The 12,930-nt window shown below is 42.1% G+C and overlaps 2 protein-coding genes across 2 annotated transcripts in view; one reads left to right on the top strand and one right to left on the bottom strand.

Moving 5' to 3' along the window:
- The first annotated feature begins 199 nt into the window (after nt 1-199).
- LOC139304593 (ribonuclease inhibitor-like) lies at nt 200-5,059 on the top strand. Its single transcript, XM_070928525.1, is given in 10 exon segments — nt 200-212; nt 285-408; nt 736-868; nt 1,161-1,250; nt 1,252-1,334; nt 2,184-2,357; nt 2,790-2,963; nt 3,050-3,226; nt 3,757-3,797; nt 4,616-5,059. Coding segments are annotated over 9 exon segments (978 nt in total). The 3' UTR covers nt 3,767-3,797; nt 4,616-5,059.
- A 2,054-nt stretch (nt 5,060-7,113) lies between these two features.
- Nucleotides 7,114-12,930, bottom strand: part of LOC139304592 (5'-AMP-activated protein kinase subunit gamma-2-like) — a 36,478-nt gene continuing 30,661 nt past the window's right edge. The window contains exons 17-18 of the mRNA XM_070928524.1: nt 12,159-12,721; nt 7,114-7,188 (exon numbers count right to left, since the gene is read on the bottom strand). Coding sequence (XP_070784625.1) covers nt 7,114-7,188; nt 12,159-12,721 — 638 coding nt within the window. The remainder of the gene's footprint in view (nt 7,189-12,158; nt 12,722-12,930) is intronic.

The following is a 12,930-nucleotide window of genomic DNA, read 5'->3' as shown; positions in this document are numbered from 1 at the left end:
TCACAAAGACTCACTGTGAAGTCCTGCCCTCAGCTCTGCTGTCCAACCCCTCACATCTCATACAGCTGGACCTGAGTTATAACACTCATCTGAAAGATTCAGGAGTGAAGCTGCTCTCTGCCGGACTGGAGAGTCCACATTGTGGGCTAGAGACTCTGAGGTGCAGAATCTTGTTTCTATTCTATATTTGAAGCTCTACATGAACATCATCAGTAAGTTTTCCTTTCTTTGCAGGCTGACAGACTGTCAGGTCACAGTTGAAGCCTGTGTTTCTCTGGCCTCAGCTCTGAAGTCCAACCCCTTCCATCTAAGAGAACTGGACCTGAGTAGGAACTTTATACAAGATTCAGGAATGAAGATGTTGTCTGATTTTCTACACTCTCCACACTGTAGACTGAAGACTCTGAGGTCAGACTTCCAGATTCCTCATTTAATCATTCAAGTGTAGCTCCTTCAAGTGAGGAAATCACATTGATTCAGAAATGTGGACAAATGGGAAATTAGGAACACATACACATAAGCATGAAATGGCCAATTAATTTGCCAGAAGGTTATACATCTTCATGTAATGACTAATGAATCAGCAACAGTGGAAATTATTTCTTTCATAACACAGCTGAGTTGTTGAGCTAGGAGAGTTTTTCTGCTAGTGTGCTTGGGACCTTTTACAATGAGCCTCTCTCCTAGACATTAAGTAATTACAATAAATACCTTCATGCTTTGTTCTCTATTTAGATTGAGTTCATGCAGGTTGTCAGAGATCAGCTGTGCTTCTCTGGCCTCAGCTCTGAAGTCCAACCCCTCCCATCTGAGAGAGCTTGACCTGAGTCTGAACTTGCTCCAGGATTCAGGAGTGAAGCTGCTGTCTGTTGGACTGGAGAGTCCACACTGTAGACTTAAGACTCTGAGGTCAGGTCATACATTTGTCTTGAACTTGTGGTTGCTGAAGGTTGTAGGTAGCTGTTTCCTCTCTTGCAGTCTTTTTCTTTGTTGTTTTCTGCCTTTCTGGGGATGATAACAGTGTTAAACTAGGATAAACAATATGTTAAAGAGATGAAATTGACATTTATTGTCTCTTCTATTTATTGGTAAGAAGCAAATAGGCATATTTCTCAAAATGTATGAGTATCCCTTTAACAGTGCATGTGTTGTAAATACAGACTCGAGTGCTGCAGTTTGTCAGAGATCAGCTGTGCTTCTCTGGCCTCAGCTCTGAAGTCCAACCCCTCCCATCTGAGAGAGCTGCAGCTGAATAAAAATAAGCTGCAGGATTCAGGAGTGAAGCTGCTGTCTGCTGGACTGGATAGTCCACACTGTAGACTGGAGATTCTGAGGTATTTTCCTGACCATAAAATTCTGTTATTTTAAAATGTATCCAAATACCAAGGCAACGGATAGACGGTGTGAAATGCAGGCACATATTGTTAAAAACTATTGAGAGCTAAATGCCAACTGTAAGAATTTTTATCTGAAGCCATGCCCCATTCCCTGAAAGTAAGTACACCTTGATGCTAGAACATTAAATACTGCAGTTTTGAACAACCTGGTCATGCTTGTTTCAAAAATCATAATTTTACATCAGGTCTCTCTCCATCTATCTCTGTCTCCTCTCACTTGATAGATCAAGTTTTACAAAACACACCCACCCTTCACCTACAAAGCTCAACATGAACCAAACCAACATGAATCTAGTTGTTACCCGAATTGATCTCTGAATCAATTCTTCACCCGACCCGACCTGTTACAGTAAGAGCTGACCTGTAATCAAACAGGCTCAGAGCTGCAGCTCGGCAAAAGCTTCGGGCACAGGGTACTGATGAAGCGCATGTCTGCATCCACCCCAATACAAAGGAGGTGAATGATATTTCAACAAACCTCACTGGAGACAGTTTCCATAGAGACTATTTCTTCAGTAGAGAATCAGTAGACAGTGTGTTCTATGGATCATCTATTTAACTAACTATTGTATTGGGCACTGTTTCAGCTGTTTTAAGGCAGAAATCTCTAAACCTGGACAAATAAAACCAAAACTATCTCCTGCTTATAATGTTTTCAGCATCTTTTCCACATTGCATCGAGGTGCACCTTGTTTTCGCCCAGTTTCAGGAGATTACAGCTCTCCGTGTACAAGCAGGTTTTCTATTCATTATATTTTATAATTCATTACTGTCGTTTTTATTCAGATTGAGTTTCTGCAGGTTGACAGAGAACAGTTGTGCTTCTCTGGCCTCAGCTCTGAAATCCAACCCCTCCCATCTGAGAGAGCTGGAGCTGAGTGACAACAACCTACAGGATTCAGGCGTGGAGCTGCTGTCAGCTGGACTGGAAATTCCACACTGTAGACTGGAGACTCTCAGGTCGGCTGACATAGTCCTCTGTGTAACCATTTTTGTACAGTAATCAGTGAGGCACGGCTCCCAGAAACATGGCACCTATTGTTTTTCCAACCAAATTCTTGTCTGTAGTCTGAAAAACAACGTATTTGGTCTTTGCAAACGGAAATGATGTTCGTAGTTATTTGCATGTAGTGCGGGGAAGTGAGATCCAATCACAAGTGGTCACTCGCGACGCATGTGGAGACGCATGTTACTGCTAGGTATGTACAGACGTACTTGGAGCTGTCCACTTGTGATTGGATCACCCAAGACGCATGTTAATACCAGGTGTAAACAGCCTCATACTGTCATGTACGCTTGTAGCTCTGTATTGTATTACTTGTGTACAGGTGGCAGCTGGAAGATGTTGCACTGTGAAAGTACAGTGTGTCAGTGTTTATCCTGTAATTACAGACTTGGTAGCTGTGAACTGACGCAGAGCAGCTGTGCTTCTCTGGCCTCAGCTCTGAAGTCCAACCCCTCCCATCTGAGAGAGCTGGACCTGAGTGAAAACAAGCTGCAGGATGCAGGAGTGAAGCTGCTGTCTGCTGTACTGGAAAGTCCACACTGTAGACTGGCAACACTGAGGTAGATTCTCTGTTTTTCTCTTTATGTGAAGCCCTACTTGAGGAGCAGCCCTGCTTTTCATTTTTTCAATCTTCATTTTTCTGTAGGTTGAAACAGTGTCTGGTCACAGATGAAGGATGTGCTTATTTGGCGTCAGCATTTAAGTCCAACCCGTCCCATGTGAGAGAGCTGGACCTGAGATTAAACTACAAGCTGCAGGATTCTGGAGTAAAGTTGCTGTCTGCAGGCCTGGAGAGTCCATACTGCAGATTGGAAACTCTGAGGTCAGTGCTAAACACAATTTAAAATCTAATCCTTCAGGTTTCCGTCCTGGTTGATTTTGCAGCATCTGTGGTTACCATGGTAACAGCAGGTGGTTTAATACTACAACTGGTTGAGCACCTACTTTGTCAGAAATGCAACAGCTGGTGTATCTGTTTAAAGTGCAGCCAAACAAACAAAGTCAGTCAATAATAATTACAACCTCCATCTGATTCCATGCTGCACACATAAAAAGCAAGACACAGTCAAAGAAGTTGGTTATGTTGCTGAGGAGCTGGAGGATTGCAGCCTGTTGCCTGCAGCTCTTCTTCGTTCACTGTAGCTGCTCCTCGCTGACAACAACATCAGCATGAACTCATCCACTGACTTGTGTTCACTGTTAAAGAGTCGGTCTAGACCTGCTCTATTTGTAAAGTGTCATGAGATGACTTTTGTTGTGATTTGGCGCTATATAAATAAAATTGAATTGAATTGAATTGGTTATGATCACGTGTAAGTGGACCTGCAGATAACTGTTGTTTTCACTCTACAGGGTGACATAAACCTGGATTAAAGCTGACAACCCAACAAGATGTGAGTACTGACACAACGTTTCCAGTTTATCTGTATCCACATCTATCTGTTAAGATTCCTGGATGTGACTGACTACAACTGAAGAGTATATTCACATCACTGCCAGAATTCAGAAGTACTCAACTAACTTTTCCTCCATTCTTCTCTACAATAAAATAGCCACAACTTCCTCCTCCTGTCAATAACAGAATCCCATTGGCTACATGTTGTGAAGGTCAGCATATTTGTAGTCAAAGGTCAATTAGTTTAACTTTGGCAGGAAAATCCTTGTGGAAAATCAGGGTAGTGCCCGAGAGCGCACAGCTGCTCTAGAGGCCTGGTGACATAGTGACTGTACTCACAGAGAGTTAATGAACTACTGTAGCTGGCCAGTTAATCACTAACACGCTAGCCTGCTTGGCTAGCAGTTGTCAGTCTCTATATCTCTCTGAGCTTCTTTCTATTCTCTCTGCACTGAACCGTTTACTCCGCCCGGACATTTGTTCTCAGGATAGTTCATCATTTCATTTAATAAAGAGTTAAACGCTTTATTGAAAAGTTTTATTAGTACCATCGGCTCTGAATTGGTCTCTGTTGTTGAGCAGTTTGTACTCTGATAGAAGGGTTTCAATAAAACTGGATGGTGACACATAGCCAATAAGCTACCATAGCTGCCTCCATTTTGGACTCTTTGTCAAGTCGGCTTGTTATTGGTCGTGTCAAAGTCTTTGTCTAAACAAAGCGACTCCATTGAAAGGAATTGGTTTGTTTTAAATGCTTGTGTGACCGGGCGTCAAGTAAAAGTTGATGTCTGCTGTGTGTCGTCTTGTCTCTACCAGGTAGCAGCTGTCTCTGGGTGGGATCAGAGGGGTGACGGGTGTGAGGAGTCTACAGCTGACGGATGCACAGTGAAAAGGATGTAGGCCTGTGGTAACGTGCAGTACTGCAAAATACTATATTTATATAATTCACTTGTTTGCACTGTAAATGAGGTGTTATCTGACATTTAAATATCAAATATAGTTTTATTTTGTAAGCTTCAAACCAGTAATATGAACCTTACACAATATATGATTGTTACATGATTTGTTAAACTGGTTGACAAACAAAATCACATATTTTGCTTCCACATTTATCAGTTATGATAATTTGATTTCTGCACCACTTGCCATGTGTTGAATAGTTTGTGTTCATACTTTGTTTGTTAAATGGTTTAACAGTTGAGTTTCTGAGTTCATGTGAGTCCATCTCCTCATTAACATGTTGTAACTTGTTTGTTTTAATCTGTACACAAAAATAAATGTTCAAAATAAAAAAAACAACAAAAAAAGTTGTTTTAGGGGAGAACTGTTTTCTTGACAACATACAGCTTCAGCAGGCCTGATTGTGTTTAAACACAAAGAGCCAAATCCAGGAAAAATAATACGTTTTAGAAATATAAGGACAAGGACAGTAACAGCTGCACATCATGTTATCACATCACTCCAGACAGTAAATACACAGCAGTGTAAGTACATTTACTCAAGTACTGTACTTAAGTACACATTTGAGGTACTTTACTTGAGTCTTTGTACCTCTCTCCATTTATCTGACAGTTTACAGAAACATGACGAGTTTATAAAATGTGATGTTTTGTTATTAACCAGTTTATTAAGTCCAGCTGAATCGATCAGGACGTTAATGGATCAGTGGACTGACAGGAAGTGAACTGATGGTGTGAAACCATTTCCTGGTTCCAGCTGTTCAGATGCAGATGTGCTGCTTTCCCTCTGAATGCTGTTAATAACTGTAATGTCTTGTTAATAATGTGGAGCTTTGTGAAGGCGTCACTTTGGGTTCTGGCTCATTGTGACCACTGTTCCCTAAACTGCGCGCCTGCGCAATTGCGCACTGCTGACACGGTCTCCGCGCACAGAAAATCTACACTGCGCACAAAATAAAACTCCAAACTGAACTGAAAATAAAATAAAAATATAACAATTCATTCTGTGCTATTTTTCAATGTGAGTCAGTGAGTGGCCGTTGACTGGCTGCTCCAGCGAATGATGCGATTCACATACTGTAGGTATTTACGCAGCAGTCGCAGCTAATCAACGTCATTGACAGGCGTTCTTATGTGCAGCCACCGGTGTTTTAGCCGGATGGAAGACACGCTAATGATGCTAAGTTCTGCTTATGTCGACCCTTTCTAATAATGGCAAAACGAACGGGCAGCGGCACATCCCCTCACCATGCCAAAGTAAAAAAGAAATGTGGTTCTTTTAAGATGGAATGGCTGTCGGAATATGTCCAAACAGAAGAAAAAACTGTGAAACTGGGAGAGATTTTTTCTTTTTCGAGCGAGAAAGGACTGCTCTGCAAAACATGTTGCGAAGCCAAAATAGCAAGCGAGTTTTCGGAGGGAAAACTGTGGACAGAATAGAAGCTGGACTACCTCAAGCGACACATTCAGCACAAAAGCCATTTGAAAGCAATCTCACCCAGTGCACAGCAGGAGCTTCACACTGGCTCATACTTATAATACAAGTCTAAGCTTTATAATAAAAATGTTAAGTGTGTTTTCAAAACTGGAGTTTACAGTTGGCTTGGTTTGGTGGGCATGTTTTGCCATAGCTAAAATTAAATATTTATACTCCCAATAGCGTTAACATACTACACAAGTCATGAACAAGATTTTTATCATTTTCATTGTAAGTGGGATAAAGCACTTAATTAAAAGTATTCTAACAGAAATGTAAATGCTGGAATTTGATTCTTTTTATAAACCATGTAACTTGGATGGATGCGATGCTGGCGTGACCACAGTGCACACGTCTGATGTTGCTCACAGTGGTCCAAGGGACTGCTCACCGAGTTTGTGTGTTTGCTCTGACACATGAAAAATTAGAGGGAACATTGATTGTGACCAAACGATCGATCCATTAATGGAGAAAATAATCAGCTGATTCATCCACAGTGAACTAATAATCATTAGCTGATAGTTCAGAAAGAGCTCCACCTCAACTCCAACAGTCACATCCTGCTTCACATTAATGAGGAGGAATAATCCTCTAATGACAGAATCTATAACAGGAGGACAGTCACAGGGGGACAGACACAGGAGGACAGACACAGGAGGACAGACACAGGGGACAGTTTACTGATTATACTGTCATACTTTTACTGTGTATTTGTACTGTGTGGTATTAGTACTTGTACTTCAGTAAAGGATCTGAGTACTGAGGTGTATTAGACTCACCCTGCTGGAAGAGGAAGGCCTCGCTGACACAAAGACGATCCAGTTTGAACTGCAGCGCCCCCTGCTGGCCATGCTGATATCTTTCTTTACCTGCATCTTTCACAGCTGCTGCAGATCCAGAGCCTCATTCATCCTCACGCTTGTGTCCCACTGCAGCCCATGAAGTGTTGTTTCCTGCTAAAAAGAGTAGCTGCATGACATAGTTAACAAGTGCACAAGGATCTAATTTTGTTTCCATGAATATTGTCATCACATTTCATTATCTTCAAATCTTTTTTGTTGTTGTTGGAAGAGACAGACAGGAATCAGGAGGAGAAAGGAGGTGTGACATACAGTGCATCCGGAAAGTATTCACGGCGCTTCACTTTTTCCACATTTTGTTATGTTACACCCTTATTCCAAAATGGATTAAATTCATTTTTTTCCTCAAAATTCTACACACAACACCCCATAATGACAATGTGAAAAAAGTTTTTTTGAAATTTTTGCAAATTTATTAAAAATAAAAAACTAAGAAATCACATGTACATAAGTATTCACAGCCTTTGCCATGAAGCTCAAAATTGAGCTCAGGTGCATCCTGTTTCCACTGATCATCCTTGAGATGTTTCTGCAGCTTAATTGGAGTCCACCTGTAGTAAATTCAGTTGATTGGACATGATTTGGAAAGGCACACACCTGTCTATATAAGGTCCCACAGTTGACAGTGCATGTCAGAGCACAAACCAAGCATGAAGTCAAAGGAATTGTCTGTAGACCTCCGAGACAGGATTGTCTCGAGGCACAAATCTGGGGAAGGTTACAGAAAAATTTCTGCTGCTTTGAAGGTCCCAATGAGCACAGTGGCCTCCATCATCCGTAAGTGGAAGAAGTTCGGAACCACCAGGACTCTTCCTAGAGCTGGCCGGCCATCTAAACTGAGTAATCGGGGGAGAAGGGCCTTAGTCAGGGAGGTGACCAAGAACCCGATGGTCACTCTGTCAGAGCTCCAGAGTTCCTCTGTGGAGAGAGGAGAACCTTCCAGAAGGACAACCATCTCTGCAGCAATCCACCAATCAGGCCTGTATGGTAGAGTGGCCAGACGGAAGCCACTCCTTAGTAAAAGGCACATAGCAGCCCGCCTGGAGTTTGCCAAAAGGCACCTGAAGGACTCTCAGACCATGAGAAACAAAATTCTCTGGTCTGATGAGACAAAGATTGAACTCTTTGGTGTGAATGCCAGGCGTCACGTTTGGAGGAAACCAGGCACCGCTCATCACCAGGCCAATACCATCCCTACAGTGAAGCATGGTGGTGGCAGCATCATGCTGTGGGGATGTTTTTCAGCGGCAGGAACTGGGACACTAGTCAGGATAGAGGGAAAGATGAATGCAGCAAAGTACAGAGACATCCTGGATGAAAACCTGCTCCAGAGCGCTCTTGACCTCAGACTGGGGCGACGGTTTATCTTTCAGCAGGACAACGACCCTAAGCACACAGCCAAGATATCAAAGGAGTGGCTTCAGGACAACTCTGTGAATGTCCTTGAGTGGCCCAGCCAGAGCCCAGACTTGAATCCGATTGAACATCTCTGGAGAGATCTGAAAATGGCTGTGCACCGACGCTTCCCATCCAACCTGATGGAGCTTGAGAGGTGCTGCAAAGAGGAATGGGTGAAACTGCCCAAAGATAGGTGTGCCAAGCTTGTAGCATCATATTCAAAAAGACTTGAGGCTGTAATTGCTGCCAAAGGTGCATCAACAAAGTATTGAGCAAAGGCTGTGAATACTTATGTACATGTGATTTCTCAGGTTTTTTATTTTTAATAAATTTGCAAAAATCTCAAACTTTTTTCACGTTGTCATTATGGGGTGTTGTGTGTAGAATTTTGAGGAAAAAAATGAATTTAATCCATTTTGGTATAAGGCTGCAACATAACAAAATGTGGAAAAAGTGAAGCGCTGTGAATACTTTCTGGATGCACTGTATAACAAAGGTGATATGAAATGTACCACAACCAATCAGTGTTATTTTCCATGTGTATACTTATTTCAGAATATAATGTTTTTTATTTACTTATTTGTATTTGAATATACCCATGATGTAATGCTGTAATGAATCCATATTATGTTAATCCTGAATTGTTTTACTGTTTACAGCATTGTTTCATAAAAATATAAATATCACTGATAGTTCAACAGTTTTTGGGGTAAAATCAAACATTAAAGCAATTACCACCTCAAATTCCTAAATGTGCAGTTTTATTATTTAACAGCAGTTCAGTTTTGTTGAGTGCGAGTTAAAAGACAGATTAACCAGCTGAAAATCTCCTGGTTAATTCTCTGTTTGTGACAAGTTTCCCTTCAGAGTCTAAAGGAAAATAAAACTCAGACATGATGTATTAAAAAGAACAGAATGTTTTATTCACTGTTTTTAACAGCAGCTACAGATACAGCACACTTATAAAAACAGGCAGAGTGACACTTTAACACCGGTTATATCACCTGATACAAACAGGTGATTTAAAGTTCACACAGTTCAGTTTGGAAACATCGACATTTTGCGGTCTTCTTTTCTTTTACCAGAGTTGAAAAACAGTTGCGTTTCTCTGCTCATGACTGTAAATTGTGTTAACATCATGGTAACACAACTTAAAGTGACAACTTGTTAGCCTGCTTGAGAAGCTAATAGAGTTAGCCAGCTGGAGAAGCTAACATTGAGTTAGCCTGCTTGAGAAGCTAATATTGACGTTAGCCTGTTGGAGAAGCTAACATTGAGTTAGCCTGCTGGAGAAGCTAACATTGAGTTAGCCTGCTGGAGAAGCTAAGAAATGCACACAAAGAAGTGTGCATCCAGCATGAGTTCACTTTACTGTGTGTTGTCTTGTGATGAGGGACACAGAATTTTAATTAACTTAATATTATTATTAATAACAATAACAATAATAATAATAATAATGATGATGATGATAACAACAACAACAACAACATCAGTAATAATAATAACAACAACAACTTGCATTTGTATAGCGCCTTTCAGGGGACCCAAGGACGCATTTAGAAGGCAGACTTCCTGCTCCACCTCCTCTCTGACTCTAACTCTGTTGTTTCACTAGCACCTGCTGTTTAAGATTAAGATAGACTTTATTTATCCCACAGCGGGGAAATTCACAAGTCACAGCAGCAGAAAGGTGCAGAAACACACAGCAGACAAGCACTGTGTCAATAAAAACCAGAAGTTTTTTGATTTTTTTACATTAAAATACTACATTTCCCAGAGTCCCCATGAACACTGTGGAGAAAAAACATGTTTTATAAGAAAAAGGTTCAGGAGGTGATCAGGTTCAGTCTTACAGTTTTTTTGTCTCAGATTATTGATGGTCCAAACTGTGCAGTGTGAGCGCCCCCTATAGTCTCTCTGTGAATTACAAAATCTCATGTGAATCCATCTCTGGACACAACTAGGAACTATAAATACATTAATTTAACAATAAAATCTATCTTTGTACAGATTAATTTAAAATGTTACACCAAAATAACTGACATTTGATTTTTTAATATCTCTATAAAACAATATACACATCGTTACATATGCAGTGAGTAATATTGTCATATATCACAATCATTATAATCTCAGGTACAGTTGATAAATAGTGTTTCACTGATATCTAGAATAAAAACTATTGTAATAATTATTTAAAACTCTCTCAACCAATCAGAAACTGCGGCTGAAATGAAAGGCACCATGATGACGTGGTGGACCCGCCCCTTTACGACATCATAAGTTGTCATTGTGGGGACATGTTGGTCAAATAATCAATGAAGTCATTCAAAGAAAAAGTGATTATTTCTGTAATAATTTGATTCTACAATGTTCAAGTCTTCTTTCTGTTAATTATATTTAAAGCTGATGATTTCTGATGGAGTTTCATGGCTCTTTGTTGATGAATAAACCCTCTGACTGTATGATTGTGTATTCATCTTTCATGAATCTGTACATCTCTTAGTGATCCTGAAGGTTTCAGTCCTGGTTAATTTGGTGACACTTGTTGGTTACAGCAGCTAACAGCAAGTGTTTTCATTACCCAGGTCACAGGCAGCACTTCAAAACTGATGTCAGTTTTTCACATTAATATAATCCTCAATGTTACATTACATTTCCTGTGGCTGCTTCATAATAAAAGCCTGTTTGTCCACTTGAAGTCTTTTAAAGCAAAAACAGCTGATATCAGTAAGATAACATTAGAAAATGTAATGTTGAAGAGATTCACAGTACCGTTTCCTGTGAATCTCTTGTGTGTGGAGGTCTTCTGAATCCAGTGTGGGAAAGGCGGACTCCGCCACTAACATACATACACAGCATTTATAGCCCCAGCTTGTTGCTCTGTTGACTTCCTGCAGTACTGATGTCATTTGCATCCATGAAACACCTTCAGAACCAAACAAAACGTTTAAACTTAATTATTAAAAACAGTAAAACATCCTCTGAGAGAGACGATCATCTAAGATCCCTGATTGGCTCCAGCACACGTCAATCACCCCATCTGTCCCTCCCACCTCCAGAGCAGCTGTCCGATCACAGCCCTGCAGCGACTATTCACCCACCACAGAAAAACACTCTCAGAGCCAACCGGCCAATCACACGTCAGCCTTCTGTTAGTGCTCTTCTTAACCCCTCCCCTTCCTGTCCCTCTTCTTCTTCTGTGGTGAGCAGCTCGACTCGAGCACGGCGAGTCACGAAAAAGTCCAGAGAGATGCAGGATGATGATGTCATGCCGCCTCCCCCTCCTCCCCTTCACCACTTCCTCCCTCCTCCTCGCCTCCTTCACCAGTCTCTCCTTCCTCCCCCTCTTTCTCTGCTTCCTCCCCCTCTTTCTCTCCTTCTTCCCCCACTTTCTCTCCCTCCTCCCCCACTTTCTCTCCTTCCTCCCCCTCTTTCTCTGCTTCCTCCCCCTCTTTCTCTCCCTCCTCCCCCACTTTCTCTCCCTCCTCCCCCACTTTCTCTCCCTCCTCCCCCTCTTTCTCTGCTTCCTCCCCCTCTTTCTCTCCCTCCTCCCCCACTTTCTCTCCCTCCTCCCCCTCTTTCTCTGCTTCCTCCCCCTCTTTCTCTCCCTCCTCCCCCACTTTCTCTCCCTCCTCCCCCTCTTTCTCTCCTTCCTCCCCCACTTTCTCTCCCTCCTCCCCCTCTTTCTCTGCTTCCTCCCCCACTTTCTCTCCCTCATCCCCCTCTCCTCCATCTATGTCAGTCGCTGCTGTCTCCCCCTCCGCCTGTCTCTCAGCATCTGTCTGTGTATCCTCCCCCTCTGTCTGTCCCTCTGTTGTTCCTCTGCCTGTCTCACTCTCTCTCTGTCTCTCCGTGTCTGGTGTGTCTTCACTCTCCGTCTGTCTCACCTCACTGTCTCCCTTTCTCTCTATCTCCCCCTGTTGGCAGGTCTCTGCAGTCTCAGTGTCCCTGCAGTCAGTCTCTGTTTCTTTACCCGGCTCCTGGTCTTGGTCTTGGTCTGGTTCAGGCTTACTTTCTGTCTCTGTCTCTACACATGACTCTAGTCCCTGGTCCTGGTCCTGATGTAGTTCAGGTTTGCTTTCTGTATCTGTACTAGGCTCCAGTCCCTGCTCCTTGTCCTGGTCCTGCTCCCTGTTCTGATCTAGTCCAGGTTTACATCCTGTCTCTGGTACCGTCGAGTCCAAAGCTGGCGGCGGAAAGGGGAGAGACTCCTTCCTCCCCAGACCTGCAGGCACACATTTAAAACGAGAAAGTTAGAAGCAACACATAACATCTGTCCAGGTGTCCACTTTAAAGTCTCCACACACGTCGTATCTTCTGTATTCAACATGTGTACAAACAGAAAACAAAAGACAACTTGCTGAGGTTTAACAAGACTGAAGTCTACCAACCATCCAGCATTTGCAACATTAGCTTAGCATTAGTGACAGACAG

The sequence above is a fragment of the Enoplosus armatus genome, chromosome 21 (genome assembly GCF_043641665.1).
Source record: "Enoplosus armatus isolate fEnoArm2 chromosome 21, fEnoArm2.hap1, whole genome shotgun sequence".
In the NCBI taxonomy this organism is placed as follows: Eukaryota; Metazoa; Chordata; class Actinopteri; order Centrarchiformes; family Enoplosidae; genus Enoplosus; species Enoplosus armatus.
Note: the sequence above shows the minus strand (reverse complement) of the source record. Positions and strands in the feature narration are given on the sequence as shown.